The sequence below is a fragment of the Triticum dicoccoides genome, chromosome 5A (genome assembly GCF_002162155.2).
Source record: "Triticum dicoccoides isolate Atlit2015 ecotype Zavitan chromosome 5A, WEW_v2.0, whole genome shotgun sequence".
In the NCBI taxonomy this organism is placed as follows: Eukaryota; Viridiplantae; Streptophyta; class Magnoliopsida; order Poales; family Poaceae; genus Triticum; species Triticum dicoccoides.
In genome coordinates, this window is record NC_041388.1 from 403,604,557 (window position 1) to 403,629,107 (window position 24,551).

At 49.3% G+C, this 24,551-nt stretch overlaps 1 protein-coding gene across 1 annotated transcript; it reads right to left on the reverse strand.

The window, feature by feature from the left end:
* Positions 1-1,490: 1,490 nt before the first annotated feature.
* On the reverse strand, positions 1,491-5,429 carry LOC119297438. Its single transcript, XM_037575230.1, has 10 exons — positions 5,078-5,429; positions 4,817-4,861; positions 4,584-4,619; positions 4,264-4,455; positions 4,013-4,175; positions 3,691-3,903; positions 2,699-2,853; positions 2,555-2,612; positions 2,387-2,458; positions 1,491-1,775 (listed from the first exon to the last, which is right to left on the reverse strand). The coding sequence occupies exons 1-6, from the start codon at positions 5,410-5,412 to the stop codon at positions 3,817-3,819; spliced, it is 858 nt and encodes a 285-aa protein (XP_037431127.1). The 5' UTR covers positions 5,413-5,429; the 3' UTR covers positions 1,491-1,775; positions 2,387-2,458; positions 2,555-2,612; positions 2,699-2,853; positions 3,691-3,816.
* Between the last annotated feature and the right edge of the window lie 19,122 nt (positions 5,430-24,551).

Genomic DNA, 24,551 nt, shown 5'->3' on the forward strand with positions numbered 1-24,551 from the left:
ATGAGATATTAACGAGCCGAAGGTGAGCAGGAGGGTCCCTGTGTCGTGTGCCACCACGACGGAGAACGCGTTGCACAACCAACACACATTCCGACCTATGTCCCCTTTCAAGATGTTTATGAAAATTAACGAGTCGAAGACGAGTAGGAGGGTCCCTGCGCCGGAGGCGCCGCATGCCACCACGACGGAGAACACGTTGCAGGACCAACACGCTGCCCCTCGAAGCTGATACAGGAAGCTACACCACTGTGACGCTGCTCTATGCTCCAAGTTAGTAAAGTGATAGAGCCCATGCCTCTCCTACTATACGCCCGTGACTATAGAGAATTCACACATTGGCATTGACAAGATTCACACATGCCTCTGCACTCTTCACGACCGTGCGTTAACATGTTTTCTCGTCCAAGCGTGTGTATGATAAAGTTTCTGTTTTTGCTTACTCGAAAGGTCAGATTTGATAGTGTTGGAAGCCCCGCCCGTAACTACCTCATAAAACTCCATTTCCCAAAAATATAATGGGAACAAAAAGGAAAACAAAAAGGAAACAGGGAACCGCCGACGCGGTTGGCCGCTATTTTCTGTCTGTTATCGCACAGAAAGGAAAAACGAAAAATTCAAGTAGTTGAAGGGTTAAATTGCAAAATGCATGAAACCTCAAACCGGTAAGGAAAAACCGAAAACCAACGGCATTGGCTGGCTTTCCCTCACGGGAGCGCTCCGGGCGCGATACGTGCGAAGCGCTCCTGAACCGCTCGTTTGGAGCGCTCCTTCCTTCGGAGCGCTCGTTAACTAGTTGCTCTCCACAATTAGGGGTGTGCTTTTTGCTGCTGCAGGCCAACTAAGAGATGTTTCCGATGCCCTGCATGCGGAGACTATAGCGTTCGTACATGCTATTCATCTTGCTGAAAATTTTGGTATGGGCCGTGTCATTTTTTCCACTGGCTGTCAAACAGTTAAGATAGCCATGGAGACGTCACAGTGGGATCGCGCGCCGATCGGTGCTCTCTTCAGAGAAGCAAAGTTCCAGCTTAGTATATGTTTCATCGAGCAGGCACTAGCTAATGGAATGCATGGTGTTTCAGATATTAAAAGAAAAAGCAATAACTAGTTTATGAAGGCTTTTTACTGCAATAATCCTACACCTAGGAAAGTTGATACCTGCCTAACAAAGTCTCTCGCGATGGTGGAGTGGCACTGCACTAACCAAGATGATATATGTACTATCTAGGTTGTCAGACCTTGATCTGGCCGAGGTCACCAGCCCCGCATTATGGAGTGATAGCCACACGTAATGGGATCACCATCAGAACCGACAAGGTCTCATCTGTGCACGCCACCTAGGCACAATGCTATCACCCAATGGTGCAATGGCACTGCAGTCCTGGCGAGGATAGCCAGAGCACAGCGAGGGGGAGCACGAGAGACGTGGCAATCTATGCAAACAGAAACAGGGCCAAAGCTAAGGGTGTGCTGCCAGCAGATTGGGTTTCGTCTCGATGCTTGAACAGCTTGTGGTGGTATGCAAATAAGCTACTATTCCAGACAGGGTAAATAAAGAACACAAAAGAAATTGGACAAGCCTTCCAGCCTTGTTCACATATGACATTACACACAAACGTCATAATAGCTAAGATTAAGTCGGGTGTTTAACTTGGTAACAAGTTCAAATACTCGAAAGCTCCACTGAGTTCAATCTACTGATAAATGAAAACAGGTGATAATAGGCAGGGACATCTTCACTCTTCATCTGAATCAGAGGCAAATTCTTCATCCGACTTTAAAAAAGCAGCAATCAAAGAACTAGTCAAAAACACAAAATTTGAATACAAGATGAGTTCACGGCCATGTCGCATACAGGCAGTGCCTCCAAAAGACAACAGAGCTAGAGAACTGCAGACGACTGACATTCAAAAAGGTGGCTGGTGGCGAAATATATAGTACTATGGACCGTGATTGCACAGTAGTTCAATTTTCAAAATCACATCAGCAACACTACTTTCCTCAGCAGTCAACGAGTATATGGAGTCATCTAAACAAAAACATGCAACGGCACAACTAAAAGAGCAAAGGAAAACAGATAGCAGACCAGTTTCAAACACCAATAATGGACACCAAACAGATTTAGTGACCTCAGAACAATCAAGTTTCAGGGTGGATACAAACCCAAGCAAACTACTGAGCAGTTCAGAGGCAAGTGCCCTATTCTTCTCACAAGCAGGTCGCCAGAAAACAGGCTCGGAACTAAAAAAACAGTTTGGTAACACTACCAACATCCAGGAGCTTTCAGGATTCTTCCTCTAAACATCTAAAAATTCACGTGGGAATGGGACAAAAAACTTGACAGACACACAACTACTAACACATAGAAGGAGATTGGGACTCGAACCTGGAGATTTATTTGATATTCATGTCGATAATTAAGATGTTTGCGGCGCAGATGTTCAGCATTTTCAAGGAACTTCAGAAGATGGTAAACACAAAAGAAATAATTAGTCCAGTGGTTCAAAATCAAGTTGCCACAAAATGGTTATTTACCACACAATTATGAAATTACCTCAAAATGGTCTCTTATCCTTTTCTCCTTTTTTTAGCATTTCTTTAAACTGAGCTTCCTGCAACCGAGGATAAAACACATAGTTAACATTGGCGCAGCACATTGAAGATATTAAAACGCTAGCCAGTACATAAATCACCAGACACTGTGACGGGAGTCGGCCCACTGCTTCTCATTACAGGGACCAAAACCAAGTGGGAAACGGATGTTCATGTGGCCGCCTTTGAATGAAGCAGCACGCGGGTGCTTCATACCATCACTTTCATTGTTTATACAGCCATTGCAGGTAGCTCCACGATCTAAAGACAGGTATGGAATTTGTCATTTAAGTGTCAGATGACTAGCCTGGCTCAGATACAGCGAGAATAGTTGAATAAGTGCCAAAAATGCATGATTGCAGCACCTACAAATGGCTGTGCGTGAACCAGTTGGATTGTGATATTACAGACATAAAGCTATGTATGGTATAAGATGGCACAATGGGCAGGCAAACAGGTCAACAGTAAGGGCTCCACAATAAACCAGAAACACATTTGCAATTATATTATATATATATATATATATATATATAGGGAAAATCCATCCTACCACCCGGTGGTAGTTACCCCACATATCTCATATACTACCATGTGGTACTATATATACAATTTTATTATTTTAAATATGTTCATATAATATATCTAAGATATTTCAAAGCAAGTTACATGAAAAAATTGCATATGAACCCATAGTTTTTTTTATATTTGTGAAATACGTACATATTTATACGTAAAAAAGAGCATACTCAAAACAAGGTATATACTACCTAAAAATTAGTATATATACTACCTAATCATTGTTATATATACTACATACTACACGTACATACTCTCGGTTTCGTTAGATACTACATACAACATACAAAACGCAAGTGGTGGTAACTACCACTACACGTACATATATATATATAAGCTAACTTCAAACACTGTACCAAAATGTTTAATTTGAGATACGGGTGTAAATTATCCTTGCCGTCAGCGTTAACACCACAGAAAATGCAGAGAAAACATCCTAGTGTATCGTTGTGATCTATATCTAACAGATAATTTCAAACAGTATTCCAAAAATGCATAATTTGAGATAAGAGTGTAAACTACCCTGGCCGTCAGTGTCAACCCTGGAGAAAGTGTTGATATAATATCCTGTGATATCATTCGAATCACGTGCGACTTCAACGAAGAATAGACTGGTGCTGCCCGCATCATTGGCAGCTTCTTTGGTCTTCACAGTGATATTGAGATGATAGTACCATTCGACACCTTCGCAGATTGATTGCCAATGAACAATTTTTCGAGTTCATACACACGATCCTAGAATAAGCATTGATTGGATCATTAATGTTGCATGCACAAAGCAGTAACAATAAAATACAACACAAGCCTGGTAGTGGGACAGAGTGAAGGCGAGCAGAGAATGAACCTCATCGTCATTCCGCTTGTCCAGTAAAGCTTCAACCAGTCTCCGAAGTATGTCACGTTCCCTCTCCACTACTTTAGCCCTTGTGTAGACCTTCGGGGTGCCATCTGGAAAGTAAAGACGTTCACGTACAGCACGGTCCTTCTCTGAAAGCTCCTTATCAGACCTAATTTCAGATCAGAGCATATGATTAATAGATGTTCGTTCTTCAGAGAAGGTAAACGATTTTGTTTTGAGAGAGATCAGAACATTACATGGCATTGCTATTGGGACGAGCATAGGAATCAACAGCACTTGCAACTTCTTCAAGACTCTGCAATGGCTTATCACCCAGAGTAGGATATGTGTAAAAAACTCCTGAACTATCCATTCTGACATAAACTGGTGTAGGCAAACCGGGATCTCTCCAGGCCAAAACATGGTCTGTGTCATAAGTCTCTGAACCCCTGCAGTGGGTAGGCTCGGTCAATGAGTAGAAGAACGATGACACGCTATGCTAGAAGATATAAACACGCTATGGATTTCAACCAGATGGAGAAACAGAAAACGAAAGAGCAAAAGCTTTTTTTCATACTCATCGGAAGATGACTTTTCCTCATCAGGCAAATCCCTGAAACGGAGAAACAAGCTAGATGAGTACATAAGAACTATTTGTGTATATCTCAGGAGATTGAACATGGTGGCACGGCCAAGTTGAACGGCGATTTGCAATCCAGGGAGGCGTAAAGCCAACTGAAATGCATTTCTATATCTGCGTACGTTAGAATTACAAGTAAGAACAGGTGACCAAAGAGAGGTAGGGCATACACAAGTGCAGAGAATCTGCCTCCGACCTGATCCACCGGCTGAGACCTGAAGCGAAACAAGCAAGCCTGATGAGTGGTATAACAATTTTTAAAACCTTAGGAGACGAGTAACCAAAGATATATCATGGCGTGATGTGGCCTGAAACCTTGCCGCGAGAAATCAGACAGAAATTTAGTTACAAATCACCGTCCACGGAGAAAACAATTCGATTTCGACTAACCAGAAACAGGAAGTGATGAGGGACTGAGAGCGAGATCTTACAGGGAGAGTGCCATCCTCTGCTTTGTATTAGAATATCTGATCTTTACCGGCAGGGATGACCTCCTCTCTTGTGGCTGCTGCCTGCCCTCAACAGATCCCGGCGGGAACATGACGGCGGTGGGAGTGTCTCTTCTATTTCGTCGACCCTTCCTCCTCGGTCTTTCCGTCAAAACCGACGTATTTTCTTTAGTGGCGACTAACTTGACCGGCGGGGAGGAAGACGATTCGCCGACCAGCGTGGAGGTAGAAGGCGAGGTGGCCGTGCGACTGAACGGCGGGGACGAGGAAAAAGGCGATCCGCCGACCGGCGTGGAGGAAGAAGGCGAGGTGGCCATGGGACTGACCAGCGGGAAGGAAGACGGAGATTTAGGGCATCTCCGGTCGTTGGCCCTTAGAGGTGCAAAAAATCGCCCCCTGGATGCACCGGCGCTAAACCGCACACTGGGGGCGTGATGCCCCAGTCGCAGCTCCTCACGGGTTTTTAAAATGTTTAAATTTGGCGCAAACATAATGCAAATACGTTTGAGTTCGTTTAAATTTAAACATATTTTAAAAAAAAAGGAAAAACTACCACGGGCTACCCCTGCCGTCTTCCTCGCCGCCCACCTCGCCGCCCGCCCACGCGGTTCTATATGCCGAGGAGGCTGTAGAACCGCGTGTAGTCACCGCCGCCGCCGCCGTCGTCGTCGTCGTCGTCGCCCCCGCCGACGCCTCCGCCGTCCCTGTTGCATCCCTCCCCCGGTTGGCGCGGCGGGTTGGACGGTCCGGGGGCGTCGTCGTCGTCGTCGCTGTCGAGGACCACGACGCCGTGCTCGTCCTCGCGCCCACACTTGCGGGCGGCGATCTCCTCCAGGGCCCGGCGCTGCCGGACCATCTCGTCGCAGAGGTAGTCGTCTCGCGCCCACCGCAGGGCGTCCTCGTCGGAGAAGCCACGCCGGGCTATCTCCTCGTACTCCGCGGGGAGGCCGGGCTCCGGCTTGGGCTCGACGAGGACGAAGCGGCCGGTGGGGGAGGCTTGTCGTCGATGCGGACGCCGGAGCTGCGGGTGCGCGCGCTGACAGGCGTGCCCTGGGGCTCCAGCTTGACGGGGCGGAGGTGGAGGTAGGGGGAGCCGCCGGACGAGGAGGAGGACCCCCCGGTCTCCATGCGCCTCGGGGTCCAGGAGCTTCCCCGGCGGCGTGGGAAGGACGGGGGAGCGGGGTACTCGAGGCGCGGCGTGTTGCCGCCCTCGATGTACTCGAGGACGGCCTCCAATGTGCGCCCGGGCATGCCCCACCACCGACGCCGGCCGACGGCGTTGAGCCTGCCGGAGGGCTCGACGCCGTTGGTGGCCTCGAGCTGCTCGGCTTGACGGCGGTGGAAATAAGGCTCCCAGAGCGGGCTGTTGGGGACGTACCGTGTTGACGCGGCAGGGACGAGCGGATGCGTGCGATCTCCGCACGCCGCGCCGTGCCGGTGGGTACCGGGGGCACCGGCACGCCGCCGGCGCTGATCCTCCACGCCCCGAGCACTCGCATGTCCGGCGGGACCGGGTACTCGACCTCGAAAAGGAGGGGAGCCTCGTTCTCGTGAAGATGGCGGCGGCCGAAGCCGTTCGCCGCCGCCCCGTCGCCTGGGAAGCGCTTGGTCATGGGTGTGATGAACTGGAGACGGCGAGAGAGAGGAGAGGGAGGAACGACAACGGCGAGAGAGTGCGAGTCGACGAGTGCGCTGGGGCGTGTCTTATATAGGCCGAGGTGCCGCCCGTGCACGAGCCGTCATGAGTACGCGTGACGGGCGAGGGAGGTCGAGGGATGCGCGTCATCCGGTCTTCACTGCGCCGCCCGTGAGGCATCAATGGCGCAGGCTGACCGGCGCGGCAGCTTTGGCATTGATTCGCCGCAGGAAACGAGGCGATGAGGACAACGAAGGGACGAGAAGAGAGCCGTGTCCCTGACGCGGCGGGCCCGCGGCTGTTTCACGCCAAAACAGTTCGCCCCGACGCCCCCGGGCGCCCCCAGCGCGCCGGGTTCGGCCTAGGTCCGCCGCCGCTGTTTTCGGCCCAAGCCGGTGAAAATCGGGCTCCTGGGGACGCGATTGGGCCGATTTTTTGGCGCCGACGCAAAAGAAACGCCTAGGAAGGCCTTTCTGGGGCACGGCTGGAGATGCCCTTAGGGTTCGGGCGATTTGCTTTCTCGTGGGGTGGGTGGGGAAAGGGCAGAAGAGAAACACTGTGTGTGGTGGGTGAGGAGGCAACGCTCGCTCGGCGGAACTAAGACCTGGCCAAATGGGCCGGCCCGGCCTCTGTTAAACGGGCCAGACACGGCACGGCCCGACCAGGCACGCGAAGTACTCGGGCCGTGCCGGACCGGCACGCGTGCTGGCCTCCAAGGCCCAAGCACGGACCCTGGTTAAACAGGCTGGCCTGTAGACACGTCTGGCACGAGAAGGCATGTCCGCCTGATTTTTCAAAATAAAAACAAATGCACGACAGGCCTACCCGCGGGGGTGGTGTGAGTTGTCTCTGCTCGTCGCTTGTGCCGAATGCAGCCGGAGCTAGATCCTCTAACCTAGAGAAGCAAAGTCACAATGCTACAGTGTAATCCTAGTTTAAAATGAAGAAGCAATGTTAGAGGCAGTTTAGCAGATTACTTACTATTGATATTTACTGTAGATATAAATAATCCATAATTAATTTTATTTCACTATCAAAATGTTTGTATGTAATGATTATGAATGTACACATTAAATCTGTTATTTGCATATTAATTTAAATCATTTTAGCCTTAATCATATGGATTGCAAGAAGGGAAATTAGGGGATTGTAGCTTCTCTAACTTTTCTTCTTAATGTTAGAGAATCCAGTTCCAATGCAGCCATGCAAGGCTACATGCATGCATGCACAACGCACGCTATCTTTTTTTAGATCAATGTTGCTGTTTTTATTTTTTTGGAGGAAAGCCCTCAGCTCTATTCATCAGCAAACAACATAATAAACCCCTAGAAAGATAAAAATCAGAACACATACCCTGGAGGCCCATCCATCCCCTTCCATCGGAGCGTCCTGATGGCGCGCCGCTGCCGCCCCTCCGTCGCCAGAGCCGGGCTAACCATTGTTGATCACGCAGCTAGGAAGTCATCAATGCATAGGCCCAGAATGACCACCACCCAAAGGAAGGAGACGCCAGAAAAGTTGATGTCGAAGAACACCAAGACTCGATAGTTTGCCAGATCTACGAGCAAGCACCACTAGAAGCTCGTCGGTGTCGCCCCAAAGGACCTTGTCGAGGTGGGAGAGAACTCCGGTACTGTTATTACACACCGACGTCGTCGCCACCACCTCGCCAGAGCCATCGGGAGACACTACCCTACTATATACCACACCTCATGCACGAATCTGAGGTCTCCCCACTCTCCAGCCACCGGAAAAGCAGACGGGGAGGGGAGAGACCGTGATCCAGCCGTCGGCGGAACAAGGGACACGGTGAACTCCTTTTCCGCCTCTCCACGACGGTTACTAGATGCGATTCACGTGCAACTGTTCAATGTTGCCGCTTTATTTAATCATAAAAGTTTGGGAATCTCATCCGAGATTACATCTAGCACACAGTCTAGGGTAACCCCCAACCAGACCTTACAAAGTTCATCATCGACACCGACTCTAGGTAATTTACGCGTGGTAACATTAGCAGAATGGTGAACCCACGACACTTTAAACCCAGAACACAAAGCAAGCATCGCCTTGATCTCCTATATCCATGGCCCTCCACTGGACATCTCCTTGTGTGGTTGGTTCAGCATATGCATCACACTTTGAGAATCAAGCTCCATATGGACCCTCACAACGTTGATTTCCTGCGCCACTTGTAGTGCTCGTGTGCTGGCCAAAATCTCCACTATTTCATGATCCACTTGAAGGAAATATGCCCTAGAGGCAATAATAATGTTATTATTTATTTCCTTATATCATGATAAATGTTTATTATTCATGCTAGAATTGTATTAACCGGAAGCATAATACATGTGTGAATACATAGACAAACTTAGTGTCACTAGTATGCCTCTACTTGACTAGATCGTTAATCAAAGATGGTTATGTTTCCTAACCATGAACAAAGGTGTTGTTATTTGATTAACGAGGTCACATCATTAGTTGAATGATCTGATTGACATGACCCATTTCATTAGCTTAGCACCCGATCGTTTAGTATGTTGCTATTGCTTTCTTCATGACTTATACATGTTCCTATGACTATGAGATTATGCAACTCCCGTTTACCGGAGGAACACTTTGTGTGCTACCAAACGTCACAACGTAACTGGGTGATTATAAAGGAGCTCTACAGGTGTCTCCAAAGGTAGATGTTGGGTTGGCGTATTTTGAGATTAGGATTTGTCACTCCGATTGTCGGAGAGGTATCTCTGGGCCCTCTCGGTAATGCACATCACATAAGCCTTGCAAGCATTGCAACTAATGAGTTAGTTGCGAGATGATGTATTACGGAACGAGTAAAGAGACTTGCCGGTAACGAGATTGAACTAGGTATTGGATACCGACGATCGAATCTCGGGCAAGTAACATACCGATGACAAAGGGAACAACGTATGTTGTTACGCGGTCTGACCGATAAAGATCTTCGTAGAATATGTAGGAGCCAATATGGGCATCCAGGTCCCGCTATTGGTTATTGACCGGAGACGTGTCTCGGTCATGTCTACATTGTTCTCGAACCGTAGGGTCCGCACGCTTAACGTTACGATGACAGTTATTATGAGTTTATGCATTTTGATGTACCGAAGATTGTTCGGAGTCCCGGATGTGATCATGGACATGACGAGGAGTCTCGAAATGGTTGAGACATAAAGATTGATATATTGGAAGCCTATGTTTGGATATCGGAAGTGTTCCGGGTGAAATCGGGATTTTACCGGAGTACCGGGAGGTTACCGAAACCCCCCGGGAGCTATATGGGCCTTTATGGGCTTTAGTGGAAAGGAGAAAGGGGCAGCCCAAGGTGGCCGCGCGCCTCCCCCCTTCCCTAGTCCTATTAGGACTAGGAGAGGTGGCCGGCCCCCTCTCTCTCTTTCCCCCCCTCAAGGAGTCCTATTCCAACTAGGATTGGGGGGGATCCTACTCCCAGAGGGAGTAGGACTCTCCTGGCGCGCCCCCCTTGGCCGGCCAGCCCCTCCCCTTGGATCCTTTATATACGGAGGCAGGGGACACCCCTAGACACACAAGTTGATCCTTGAGAGCATTCCTTAGCCGTGTGCGGTGCCCCCTACCACCATATTCCACCTCGATCATATTGTAGCGGTGCTTAGGCGAAGCCCTGCGACAGTAGAACATCAAGATCGTCACCACGTCGTCGTGCTGACGGAACTCCTCCCCGGCGCTTTGCTGGATCGGAGCCCGGGGATCGTCATCGAGCTGTACGTGTGCTAAGAACTCGGAGGTGCCGCAGTAACGGTGCTTGGATCGGTCGGATCGGGAAGACGTACGACTACTTCCTCTACGTTGCGTCAACGCTTCCGCAGTCGGTCTGCGTAGGTACGTAGACAACACTCTCCCCCCTCGTTGCTATGCATCACCATGATCTTGCGTGTGCGTAGGAAATTTTTTGAAATTACTGCGTTCCCCAACAGTGGCATCCGAGCCTAGGTTTTATGGTTTGATGTTATATTCACGAGTAGAACACAAGTGAGTTGTGGGCGATATAAGTCATACTGCCTACCAGCGTGTCATACTTTGGTTCGGCTGTATTGTTGGACGAGACGACCCGGACCGACATTACGCGTACGCTTACGCGAGACCGGTTCTCCCGACGTGCTTTGCACACAGGTGGCTTGCGGGCGATAGTCTCTCCAACTTTAGTTGAACCAAGTGTGGCTACGCCCGGTCCTTGCGAAGGTTAAAACGGAGTCTATTTGACAAACTATCGTTGTGGTTTTGATGCGTAGGTGAGATTGGTTCTTGCTTAAGCCCGTAGCAGCCACGTAAAACTTGCAACAACAAAGTAGAGGACGTCTAACTTGTTTTTGCAGGGCATGTTGTGATGTGATATGGTCAAGGCATGATGATGAATTTTATTGTATGAGATGATCATGTTTTGTAACCGAGTTATCGGCAACTGGCAGGAGCCATATGGTTGTCGCTTTATTGTATGCAATGCAATCGCGATGTAATGCTTTACTTTATCACTAAACGGTAGCAATAGTCGTAGAAGCATAAGATTGGCGAGATGACAACGATGCTATGATGGAGATCAAGGTGTCGCGCCGGTGACGATGGTGATCATGACGGTGCTCCGGAGATGGAGATCACAAGCACAAGATGATGATGGCCATATCATATCACTTATATTGATTGCATGTGATGTTTATCTTTTTATGCATCTTATCTTGCTTTGATTGACGGTAGCATTATAAGATGATCTCTCACTAAATTATCAAGAAGTGTTCTCCCTAAGTATGCACCGTTGCCAAAGTTCGTCGTGCCCAGACACCACGTGATGATCGGGTGTGATAAGCTCTACGTCCATCTACAATGGGTGCAAGCCAGTTTTGCACACGCAGAATACTCAGGTTAAACTTGACGAGCCTAGCATATGCAGATATGGCCTCGGAACACAGAGACCGAAAGGTCGAGCGTGAATCATATAGTAGATATGATCAACATAACGATGTTCACCATTGAAAACTACTCCATCTCACGTGATGATCGGTTATGGTTTAGTTGATTTGGATCACGTGATCACTTAGAAGATTAGAGGGATGTCTATCTAAGTGGGAGTTCTTAAGTAATTTGATTAATTGAACTTAAACTTATCATGAACTTAGTACCTGATAGTATCTTGCTTGCTTATGTTGATTGTAGATAGATGGTTCGTGTTGTTGTTCCGTTGAATTTTAATGCGTTCCTTGAGAAAGCAAAGTTGAAAGATGATGGTAGCAATTACACGGACTGGGTCCGTAACTTGAGGATTATCCTCATTGCTGCTTAGAAGAATTACGTCCTGGAAGCACCGCTGGGTGCCAGGCCTGCTGCTGGAGCAACACCAGATGTTATGAACATCTGGCAGAGCAAAGCTGATGACTACTCGATAGTTCAGTGTGCCATGCTTTACGACTTAGAATCGGGACTTCAACGACGTTTTGAACGTCTTGGAGCATATGAGATGTTCCAGGAGTTGAAGTTAATATTTCAAGCAAATGCCCGGATTGAGAGATATGAAGTCTCCAATAAGTTTTATAGCTGCAAGATGGAGGAGAACAGTTCTGTCAGTGAGCATATACTCAAAATGTCTGGGTATAATAATCACTTGATTCAGATGGGAGTTAATCTTCCAGATGATTGCGTCATTGACAGAATTCTCCAATCACTGCCACCAAGCTACAAGAGCTTCGTGATGAACTATAATATGCAAGGGATGAACAAGACTATTCCCGAGCTCTTCGCAATGTTGTAAGCTGCGGAGGTAGAAATCAAGAAGGAGCATCAAGTGTTGATGGTTAACAAGACCACTAGTTTCAAGAAAAAGGGCAAAGGGAAGAAGAAGGGGAACTTCAAGAAGAACGGCAAGCTAGTTGCTACTCAGGAGAAGAAACCCAAGTCTGGACCTAAGCCTGAAACTGAGTGCTTCTACTGCAAGCAGACTGGTCACTGTAAGCGGAACTGCCCCAAGTATTTGGCGGATAAGAAGGATGGCAAGGTGAATAAAGGTATATGTGATATATATGTTATTGATGTGTACCTTACTAGAGCTCGCAGTAGCACCTGGGTATTTGATACTGGTTCTGTTGCTAATATTTGCAACTCGAAACAGGGACTACGGATTAAGCGAACACTGGCGAAGGACGAGGTGACGATGCGCGTGGGAAACGGTTCCAAAGTCGATGTGATCACGGTCGGCACGCTACCTCTACATCTACCTTTGGGATTAATATTAGACCTAAATAATTGTTATTTGGTGCCAGCGTTGAGCATGAACATTATATCTGGATCTTGTTTGATGCGAGACGGTTATTCATTTAAATCAGAGAATAATGGTTGTTCTATTTATATGAGTAATATCTTTTATGGTCATGCACCTTTGAGAAATGGTCTATTTTTGATGAATCTCGATAGTAGTAACACACATATTCATAATGTTGAAGCCAAAAGATGCAGAGTTGATAATGACAGTGCAACTTATTTGTGGCACTACCGTTTAGGTCATATCGGTATAAAGCGCATGAAGAAACTCCATATTGATGGACTTTTGGAACCACTTGATTATGAATCACTTGGTACTTGCGAACCGTGCCTCATGGGCAAGATGACTAAAACACCGTTCTCCGGTACTATGGAGAGAGCAACAGATTTGTTGGAAATCATACATACAGATGTATGTGGTCCGATGAATATTGAGGCTCGTGGCGGATATCGTTATTTTCTCACCTTCACAGATGACTTAAGCAGATATGGGTATATCTACTTAATGAAACATAAGTCTGAAACATTTGAAAAGTTCAAAGAATTTCAGAGTGAAGTTGAAAATCATCGTAACAAGAAAATAAAGTTTCTACGATCTGATCGTGGAGGAGAATATTTGAGTTACGAGTTTGGTGTACATTTGAAAAATTGTGGAATAGTTTCGCAACTCACGCCACCCAGAACACCACAGCGTAATGGTGTTTCCGAACGTCGTAATCGTACTTTACTAGATATGGTGCGATCTATGATGTCTCTTACTGATTTACCGCTATCGTTTTGGGGTTATGCTTTAGAGACAGCCGCATTCACGTTAAATAGGGCACCATTAAAATCCATTGAGACGACGCCTTATGAACTGTGGTTTGGTAAGAAACCAAAGTTGTCGTTTTTTTAAAGTTTGGGGCTGCAATGCTTATGTGAAAAAGCTTCAACCTAATAAGCTCGAACCCAAATCGGAGAAATGTGTCTTCATAGGATACCCAAAGGAGACTGTTGGGTACACCTTCTATCACAGATCCGAAGGCAAGACATTCGTTGCTAAGAATGGATCCTTTCTAGATAAGGAGTTTCTCTCGAAAGAAGTGAGTGGGAGGAAAGTAGAACTTGACGAGGTAACTGTACCTGCTCCCTTACTGAAAAGTAGTACATCACAGAAAACTGTTTCTGCGACACCTATACCAATTAGTGAGGAAGCTAATGATGATGATCATGAAACTTCAGGACAAGATACTACTAAACCTCGTAGATCAACCAGAGCGAGATCCGCACCAGAGTGGTACGGTAATCCTGTTCTGGAAATCATGCTGCTAGATCATGATGAACCTACGAACTATGAAGAAGCGATGGTAAGCCCAGATTCCGCAAAGTGGCTTGAAGCCATGAAATCTGAGATGGGATCCATGTATGAGAACAAAGTATGGACTTTGGTTGACTTGCCCGATGATCGGCAAGCAATTGAGAATAAATGGATCTTCAAGAAGAAGACTGACGCTGATGGTAATGTTACTGTCTACAAAGCTCGACTTGTCGCAAAAGGTTTTCGACAAGTTCAAGGGGTTGACTATGATGAGACCTTCTCACCCGTAGCGATGCTTAAGTCTGTCCGAATCATGTTAGCAATTGCCACATTTTATGATTATGAAATTTGGCAGATGTATGTCAAAACTGCATTCCTGAATGGATTTCTGGAAGAAGAGTTGTATATGATGCAACCAGTAGGTTTTGTCAATTCAAAGGGTGCTAACAAAGTGTGCAAGCTCCAGCGATCCATTTATGGACTGGTGCAAGCCTCTCGGAGTTGGAATAAACGCTTTGATAGTGTGATCAAAGCATTTGGTTTTATACAGACTTTTGGAGAAGCCTGTATTTACAAGAAAGTGAGTGGGAGCTCTGTAGCATTTCTGATATTATATGTGGATGACATATTACTGATTGGAAATGATATAGAATTTCTGGATAGCATAAAGGGATACTTGAATAAGAGTTTTTCAATGAAAGACCTCGGTGAAGCTGCTTACATATTAGGCATTAAGATCTATAGAGATAGATCAAGATGCTTAATTGGACTTTCACAAAGCACATACCTTGACAAGATTTTGAAGAAGTTCAAAATGGATCAAGCCAAGAAAGGGTTCTTGCCTGTGTTACAAGGTGTGAAGTTGAATCAGACTCAATGCCTGACCACTGCAGAAGATAGAGAGAAAATGAAAGATGTTCCCTATGCTTCAGCCATAGGCTCTATCATGTATGCAATGTTGTGTACCAGACCTGATGTGTGCCTTGCTATAAGTTTAGCAGGGAGGTACCAAAGTAATCCAGGAGTGGATCACTGGACAACGGTCAAGAACATCCTGAAATACCTGAAAAGGACTAAGGATATGTTTCTCGTATATGGAGGTGACAAAGAGCTCATCGTAAAAGGTTACATTGATGCGAGCTTTGACACTGATCCGGACGATTCTAAATCGCAAACCGGATACGTATTTACATTAAACGGTGGAGCTGTCAGTTGGTGCAGTTCTAAATAAAGCATCGTAGCGGGATCTACATGTGAAACGGAGTACATAGCTGCTTCAGAAGCAGCGAACGAAGGAGTCTGGATGAAGGAGTTCATATCCGATCTAGGTGTCATACCTAGTGCATCGGGTCCAATGAAAATCTTTTGTGACAATACTGGTGCAATTGCCTTGGCAAAGGAATCCAGATTTCACAAGAGGACCAAGCACATCAAAAGACGCTTCAATTCCATCCGGGATCTAGTCCAGGTGGGAGACATAGAGATTTGCAAGATACATACGGATCTAAATGTTGCAGACCTGTTGACTAAGCCTCTTCCACGAGCAAAACATGATCAGCACCAAGGCTCCATGGGTGTTAGAATCATTACTGTGTAATCTAGATTATTGACTCTAGTGCAAGTGGGAGACTAAAGGAAATATGCCCTAGAGGCAATAATAAAGTTATTATTTATTTCCTTATATCATGATAAATGTTTATTATTCATGCTAGAATTGTATTAACCGGAAACATAATACATGTGTGAATACATAGACAAACTTAGTGTCACTAGTATGCCTCTACTTGACTAGCTCGTTAATCAAAGATGGTTATGTTTCCTAACCATGAACAAAGGTGTTGTTATTTGATTAACGAGGTCACATCATTAGTTGAATGATCTGATTGACATGACCCATTTCATTAGCTTAGCACCCGATCGTTTAGTATGTTGCTATTGCTTTCTTCATGACTTATACATGTTCCTATGACTATGAGATTATGCAACTCCCGTTTACCGGAGGAACACTTTGTGTGCTACCAAACGTCACAACGTAACTGGGTGATTATAAAGGAGCTCTACAGGTGTCTCCAAAGGTAGATGTTGGGTTGGTGTATTTCGAGATTAGGATTTGTCACTCCGATTGTCGGAGAGGTATCTCTGGGCCCTCTCGGTAATGCACATCACATAAGCCTTGCAAGCATTGCAACTAATGAGTTAGTTGCGAGATGATGTATTACGGAACGAGTAAAGAGACTTGCCGGTAACGAGATTGAACTAGGTATTGGATACCGACGATCGAATCTCGGGCAAGTAACATACCGATGACAAAGGGAACAACGTATGTTGTTACGCAGTCTGACCGATAAAGATCTTCGTAGAATATGTAGGAGCCAATATGGGCATCCAGGTCCCGCTATTGGTTATTGACCGGAGACGTGTCTCGGTCATGTCTACATTGTTCTCGAACCGTAGGGTCCGCACGCTTAACGTTACGATGACAGTTATTATGAGTTTATGCATTTTGATGTACTGAAGATTGTTCGGAGTCCCGGATGTGATCATGGACATGACGAGGAGTCTCGAAATGGTCGAGACATAAAGATTGATATATTGAAAGCCTATGTTTGGATATCGGAAGTGTTCCGGGTGAAATCGGGATTTTACCGGAGTACCGGGAGGTTACCGGAACCCCCCGGGAGCTATATGGGCCTTTATGGGCTTTAGTGGAAAGGAGAAAGGGGCAGCCCAAGGTGGCCGCATGCCTCCCCCTTCCCTAGTCCTATTAGGACTAGGAGAGGTGGCCGGCCCCCTCTCTCTCTTTCCCCCCCTCAAGGAGTCCTATTCCAACTAGGATTGGGGGGGGGGGGGAATCCTACTCCCAGAGGGAGTAGGACTCTCCTGGCGCGCCCCCTTGGCCGGCCAGCCCCTCCCCTTGGATCCTTTATATACGGAGGCAGGGGACACCCCTAGACACACAAGTTGATCCTTGAGATCGTTCCTTAGCCGTGTGCGGTGCCCCCTGCCACCATATTCCACCTCGATCATATTGTAGCGGTGCTTAGGCGAAGCCCTGCGACAGTAGAACATCAAGATCGTCACCACGCCGTCGTGCTGACGGAACTCCTCCCCGACGCTTTGCTAGATCGGAGCCCAGGGATCGTCAGCGAGCTGTACGTGTGCTAAGAACTCGGAGGTGCCGGAGTAACGATGCTTGGATCAGTCGGATCGGGAAGACGTACGACTACTTCCTCTACGTTGCGTCAACGCTTCCGCAGTCGGTCTGCATAGGTACGTAGACAACACTCTCCCCTCTCATTGCTATGCATCACCATGATATTGCGTGTGCGTAGGAATTTTTTTGAAATTACTGCGTTCCCCAACACCACTATGCCAGGAAAATGATGACAAAGCCCAGCCATAAACGCTCCCCTGTGGTCCCTAATCACAGCTCTAGCTCTAGCTCCAGCTCCTCCCTTGTCACCGGCGTAGAGGAAGAAGGCGAGGTGGGCATGGGACTGAACGGCGAGGAGGAAGAAGATTCTCCAAACGGCGTGCAGGAAGAAGACGAGGTGGCCATGGGACTGACCGGCGGGGAGGAATACGGTGATTCAGGGTTCGGCGATTTGCTTTCTCAAGTGGTGGGTGGGAAGGCAACGCCCGCTCAGCGAAACTAATACAAACCTGGCCAAATGAGCCAGCCCGGCCCGGGTTAAACAGGCCAGACAGCGTCGAGGAAGGCAGGAACGCCACGGGCGAGGCGGGCGGCCGACAGTGCCGCAGAAGGCAGCAGCAGCGCGGACAAGGCCGGCGGCCGGCAGCCCAGGAAGGCAACAACTGCGTGGACGAGGCCGACGGCCGGCAGCCGCAGAGGAAGACAAACGGCCGGCAACGATCTTGGAGGAAGACAAGTGGCCAGCCGCTCGATCGATCGGGATGCAATCCGATAGGATCCAACACAGCGATGGATCAGCTAGCTAGCATGGATGTGAAGCGCCTGGAGCTGGAGATGGACATAGGCAAAAGCAAAATCACGGTCCGGCAAGAAAGAGAGCAACGGCGGCCGTGCAGGAGATTGGATCGAGAGCAGTACGAGTTGCGCGTGTGGAAAAAAACCTAAAACTCTAATACCATGTTATGAAAGCAACATAATATTATTAGGAGGCCAAAGATAGCATATATATACATACATGAGGATGTCAAGAGACTAGAATGCAAAAGACCAAAAGACATAACTAATATAACTCTAACAAATAGTACTACCATTGTTGAGTATGTATTTTGTACTCCACGTGTATTGAAATTGTGGCCCACCTCCTAGTCTTATATAGTTGAGGTAGAGGCCTTTCCTTATATTATATATGCGTGCACCAGCACCTAATCAATATAACGATTATTGTATTGCAAAACATCTCTCCACATGGTATCAGTTTTTAGGTTTTAATCCTCGTCTTCCGCTCCCGCGGCCGCCGCCGCGCACTCCTCCCGCGCTGCCGTCACCCCAGCACAGTTGCCGCCGCGCCAATCCTCCCACGCCGCCGCCGCCGCCGTGCGACTCCTCCCATGCCGCCGCCGCCACCCCCCCGCCGCCGCACGACTCCTCCGCTCTGCTGCCGCGCGACTCCTCCGCGCCGCCGCCGCTACCCAGTCACCGCCGCGCGACTATTCCTGCGCCGCTGCCGCCGCTACCCAACCGCCACCGTCGGACCCGCGATGGCGTCCACCGGCCCGTCCGCCGTCGCCTCTGCCGTCCCGCCGCCGGCGCCCTCTGGTGCAGCCTCGCCACCGTACGGCGCGGCTGCCGCCTACGATGTGCCCGACATCACCCACATGCAGCTGGCGCCCTCCGGCGCGGCCCCGTCGCCGTACGGCGCGGCCGCCGCCTATGGCGCGCCCGGTGTCACCCATATGCAGCCGGCCCCGCCAATGGCCGGCGGCCATTGATACGTCTCCAACGTATCTACAATTTTTGATTGTTCCATGCTATTATATTACCTCTTTTGGATGTTTATGGGCTTTATTTTACACATTTATATTATTTTTGGGACTAACCTACTAACCGGAGGCCCAGCCCATATTGTTGTTTTTTGCCTATTTCAGTATTCCGAAGAAAAGGAATATCAAACGGAGTCCAAACGGAATGAAACCTTCGGGAGCATGATTTTTGGAACGAACGTGATCCGGAGAGCTTGGAGTGCAACTCAAGAAGTTGCCGAGGAAGCCACGAGATAGGAGGCCGCCCCCCTTAGGGCGCGCCCCCTGTCTCGTGGGCCCCTTGGGCGGCCACCGACGTACTTCTTCCTCCTATATATACCTACGTACCCCGAAAACATTCAGGAGCACCACGAAACACAATTTCCACCGTCGTAACCTTCTGTATCCGCGAGATCTCATCTTGGAGCCTTCGCCGGCACTCTGCCGGAGGGGGAGTTGACCACGGAGGGCTTCTACATCAACATCCTTGCCCCTCTGATGAGTTGTGAGTAGTTTACCACAAACCTACGGGTCCATAGTTATTAGCTAGATGGCTTCTTCTCTCTTTTTGGATCTCAATACAATGTTCTCCCCCTCTCTTGTGGAGATCTATTCGATTAAACTCTTTTTGCGGTGTGTTTGTCGAGATCCGATGAATTGTGGGTTTATGATCAAGTTTATCTATGAATAATATTTGAATTTTCTCTGAATTCTTTTATGTATGATTGAGTTATCTTTGCAAGTCTTTTCGAATTATCAGTTTGGTTTGGCCTACTAGATTGATCTTTCTTGCCATGGGAGAAGTGCTTAGCTTTGGGTTCAATCTTGCGGTGTCCTTACCCAGTGACAGAAAGGGTTGCAAGGCACGTATTGTATTGTTGCCATCGAGGATAACAAGATGGGGTTTATATCATATTACTTGAGTTTATCCCTCTACACCATGTCATCTTGATTAATGCGTTACTCTGTTCTTATGAACTTAATACTCTAGATGCAGGCAGGAGTCAGTCGATGTGTGGAGTAATAATAGTAGATGCAGGCAGGAGTCGGTCTACTTGTTATGGACGTGATGCCTATATACATGATCATGCCTAGATAATCTCATAACTATGCGCTTTTCTATCAATTGCTCGACAGTAATTTGTTCACCCATCGTAATACTTATGCTATCTTGAGAGAAGCCTCTAGTGAAACCTATGGCCCCCGGGTCTATCTTTTATCATATTTGCTCTGAATCTACTTTTATTTGCATCTTTACTTTTTGCATCTATATTATAAAATACCAAAAGTATATTTATCTTATCATATTATCTTTATTAGATCTCACTTTCGCAAGTGGCCGTGAAAGGATTGACAATCCCTTTATTGCGTTGGTTGCGAGTTCTCAGTTTGTTCGTGTAGGTGCGTGGGACTTTTGAGGAGCCTCCTACTAGATTGATACCTTGGTTCTCAAAAATGAGGGAAATACTTATGCTACACTTGCTGCATCACCCTCTCCTCTTCAAGGAAAACCAACACAAGCTCAATACGTAGCAGCCATGCTTCGCCCGACCCGTCGATGGCCTCTCCGGGCTGGTGTTACCCGTTGTCGCCTTACCAGCCGAATGGCGCCGGCTACGGCGCCCTCCTTGCGCCGCCGCCCGTCGGCGGTTATGGTCCACCCGTCCTCCCGGCACCCTATGGGGGCCTCCCGCTACCGCCCTCCCTCGATGGTTATGGCCCGCCCGCCCTGGCGCCGCCCTACGCGGGCCTCCCGCCGCCACCAGTACCTGTGTCATGGGACCCCACCCTCCTCGCCGCCCAGCACTCCGCGTCTTCGCCGAGTAGCTCTGTCGGTCGAGGCAACTGGTACATGGACTCAGGTGCTACTGCGCACATGATAGCTCATCCCGATAACCTAACCTCCTCCACTCCTGTTCGCACACCCACTCGTATCATCGTCGGCAACGGCTCCTCCTTACCTATCACTCACATCGGTAGCACTAGTTTTCCCTCCACTTCCACACTCATCACTATGTCTAATGTTCTTGTTTCCCCTGAATTAGTCACAAACCTAGTTTCCGTTCGTCGTCTTACTAGTGAGAACCCACTTACTGTTGAATTCGACGGTGTTGGTTTTTCTGTGAAAGACGCCCGTACCCGGATGATCCTTCACCGATGTGATAGTCCCGATCAGCTCTACCCAATGCACGCCGGCGCCTCCACCTCCACACCAGTCGCCCTTGCCGCCGGCGTTGACCTCTGGCATGCTCGCTTGGGCCACCCCAACCCCACACTATTACGTCAAATTTTCTTAGGAGTTTCTCTTTCTCATGTAACAAGCTCGACGAGCACTCTTGTGAGGCCTGCCGCTTAGGCAAGCACGTTCGTCTTCCCTTTAGTGCGTCTACCTCAGTTTCCACTTTTCCGTTTCAATTGCTTCATAGTGATGTTTGGACGTCTTCCATTGCGAGTAACACGGGCTATCTATACTACTTGATGATCCTAGATGATTATTCTCACTATGTGTGGACTTTTCCTCTTCGTCATAAATCCGATGCTTTAGCCACACTCACCGCCTTTTATTCCTATGTCACCATCCAGTTCGGTCACCCCATACTCGCACTCCAAACTGATAACGGAAAAGAGTTTGACAACGTTGCTCTTCGCACACTTCTCGCCTCTCACGACACCACCTTCCGTCTGACTTGCCCCTACACTTCTCAGCAGAACGGCCGCGCCGAGCGCATTCTCCGCACTCTGAATGACTGCGTTCGCACGTTACTCTTTCACTCTAACGTGCCCGCTCGGTTTTGGCCTGATACCCTCGCTACTGCCACTTTCTTAGTTAACATTCGTCTGTGTCGCCCTCGGTGGAACTACGCCCCACACCACCTTCTCTTCGGCACACCACCGTCCTATGATGGTTTCGGCATCTTCGGGTGTCTCTGTTATCCTAGCACCGCGTCCACCACGCCACACAAGCTCGCACCATGATCCGTCACATGCGTCTTCCTTGGCTACCCTCCTAACACCAAAAGTTACCGGTGCTATGATCCTGTCACTCATCGTGTGTACACCTCGAGGCATGTGTACTTTCTCGAGACAGTGTTTCCTTTTTTCGGGTTCCTCCGGCTTCGGCCCCTTCGGTGCCAGCCCCCGCGCCTCCCTCGTGGAGCGATGCGCGATGGCAGCCCCCGGCGACCCCCCCGGCATGGCGCCCTCTGCCGCTACCACCTGGCTTCGTGACTCCCTCCCCTGAGGTCGAGTCCGACCAGGCACCCGGGTCCCCGTCTCCCTCATACGAGGTTGAGCCCGGCACCCCGCCTGCCCACCCGACGACGGGCTCGACGTCACCGTCGCCCGTCGCCTCCTCTGTCGTCGGCTCCGCCGCCGCCACGGCCTCCGTTGTTGCCGTCGTGGCCTCCGCCGCCGCCGTGGCCCCTGCCGCCGCACCGGGTGCCCCCGCGGCCGCCTCCACCGCCGCCACCGCGGCCCCCGCCACCACGACACCCGCCGCCCCTGCTGCTCCGCCACTTGGCGTGACTACCCGTGCCCGAGCAGGAGTGCTTCGGCCCAGCACGCGCTACTCTGCCGACGAGTATGTGTGCGCCGCCTCGACATCGACACCATCACCCGTCCCCACCTCCGCTCGCGCTGCCCTTCGGGATCCCCACTGGCTAGCTGCGATGCAGGAGGAGTTCGATGCCTTACAGCGCAACCGCACGTGGCAACTTGTTTCGTGCCCCCACCGTGCCAACATCATCTCTGGCAAGTGGGTGTTTCGCCACAAGACTCGCCCGGACGGTTCTCTCGAGCGCTACAAGGCTCGATGGGTGGTTCATGGTTTTCGGTAGCGCGCGGGCGTGGACTTCACCGACACCTTTGCCCCGGTTGTGAAACCGGGCACGATCCACGCCGTCCTTCAGCTGGCCGTCTCGCGCGCCCGGCTTGTGCCTCAGTTGGACGTTTCCAACGCCTTCTTGCACGGTCATCTTGCCGAGCAGGCGTTCTGTGAGTAGCCTACTGGTTTCGTTAACGCCGAGCACCCAAACTTCGTATGCTTGCTCTCCCGCTCTCTATACGGGTTGAAGCAGGCGCCTCGGGCTTGGTACCAGCGTATCGCAGCCTTCCTGCAGTCTCTGGGCTTTCAATCCACTTGCTCTGATGCCTCACTCTTTGTGTATCATTAGGGAGCTGACACTGCATATCTGCTGCTCTACATCGACGACATCATCCTCACGGCGTCCACCCCCGATCTCCTTCAGCGGCTGACTGCTCGTCTTCGTGATGAGTTCGCCCTCAAGGACTTGGGGCCCCTACACTACTTTCTCGGCATCGAGGTGATCCGCCGGGCTAACCGCTTCTTTCTGCATCAGCAGAAGTACGCCCACGAGCTCCTTGAGCGTGCCGGTATGCTTAACTACGAGCCGGCGCCCACCCCCGTCGACACGAAGGCGAAGGTCTCTACTCTGGAGGGGTCTCTCGCGTCCGATGGAGCGTTTTATCGCTCTATTGTCGGTGCTTTACAGTACTTGACGCTGACTCGCCCCGACCTGCAGTACGCTGTTCAGCAGGTGTGCCTCCATATGCACGCCCCATGTGACTCTCACTGGACTCTGGTGAAGCGTATTCTCCGTTACATACGCGGCACCATGTCCTTGGGACTCACCCTGACGGCCTCCGCCTTCACCGACCTCGTGGCCTACTCGGATGCTGACTGGGCTGGCTGCCCCGACACGCGATGCTCTACATCAGGCTACTGCGTCTACCTTGGGCCCTCGTTGATCTCTTGGTCATCGAAGTGGCAGCCCACAGTCTCCCGCTCCAGCGCCGAGGCAGAGTATCGCGCCGTGGCCAACGCAGTGGCCGAGTGCTCTTGGGTACGTCAGCTGCTCCAGGAGTTGCTTTGTGATGTTCACAAGGCCACTCTTGTCACTGCGATAACGTCAGCGCGGTCTACCTCTCCGCCAACCCGGTGCACCATCGACGGATGAAGCATATTGAGCTCGATATTCACTTCGTGCGCGAGCAGGTTGCCCTTGGCTGTGTTTGGGTTCTCCACGTGCCGACGACGCAACAGTTTGCTGATGTGATAACTAAGGGATTGCCTACTCCCGTCTTCGAGGAGTTTCGGTTCAGTCTCTGTGTCTCCAGCGACGCTTCGACTGTGCGCGGGGGGGGGGGGTGTGGAGTATGTATTTTGTACTGCATGTGTATTGGAATTGTGGCCCACCTTCTAGTCTTGTATAGTTGAGGTAGAGGCCTTCCCTTGTATTATATATGCGTGCACC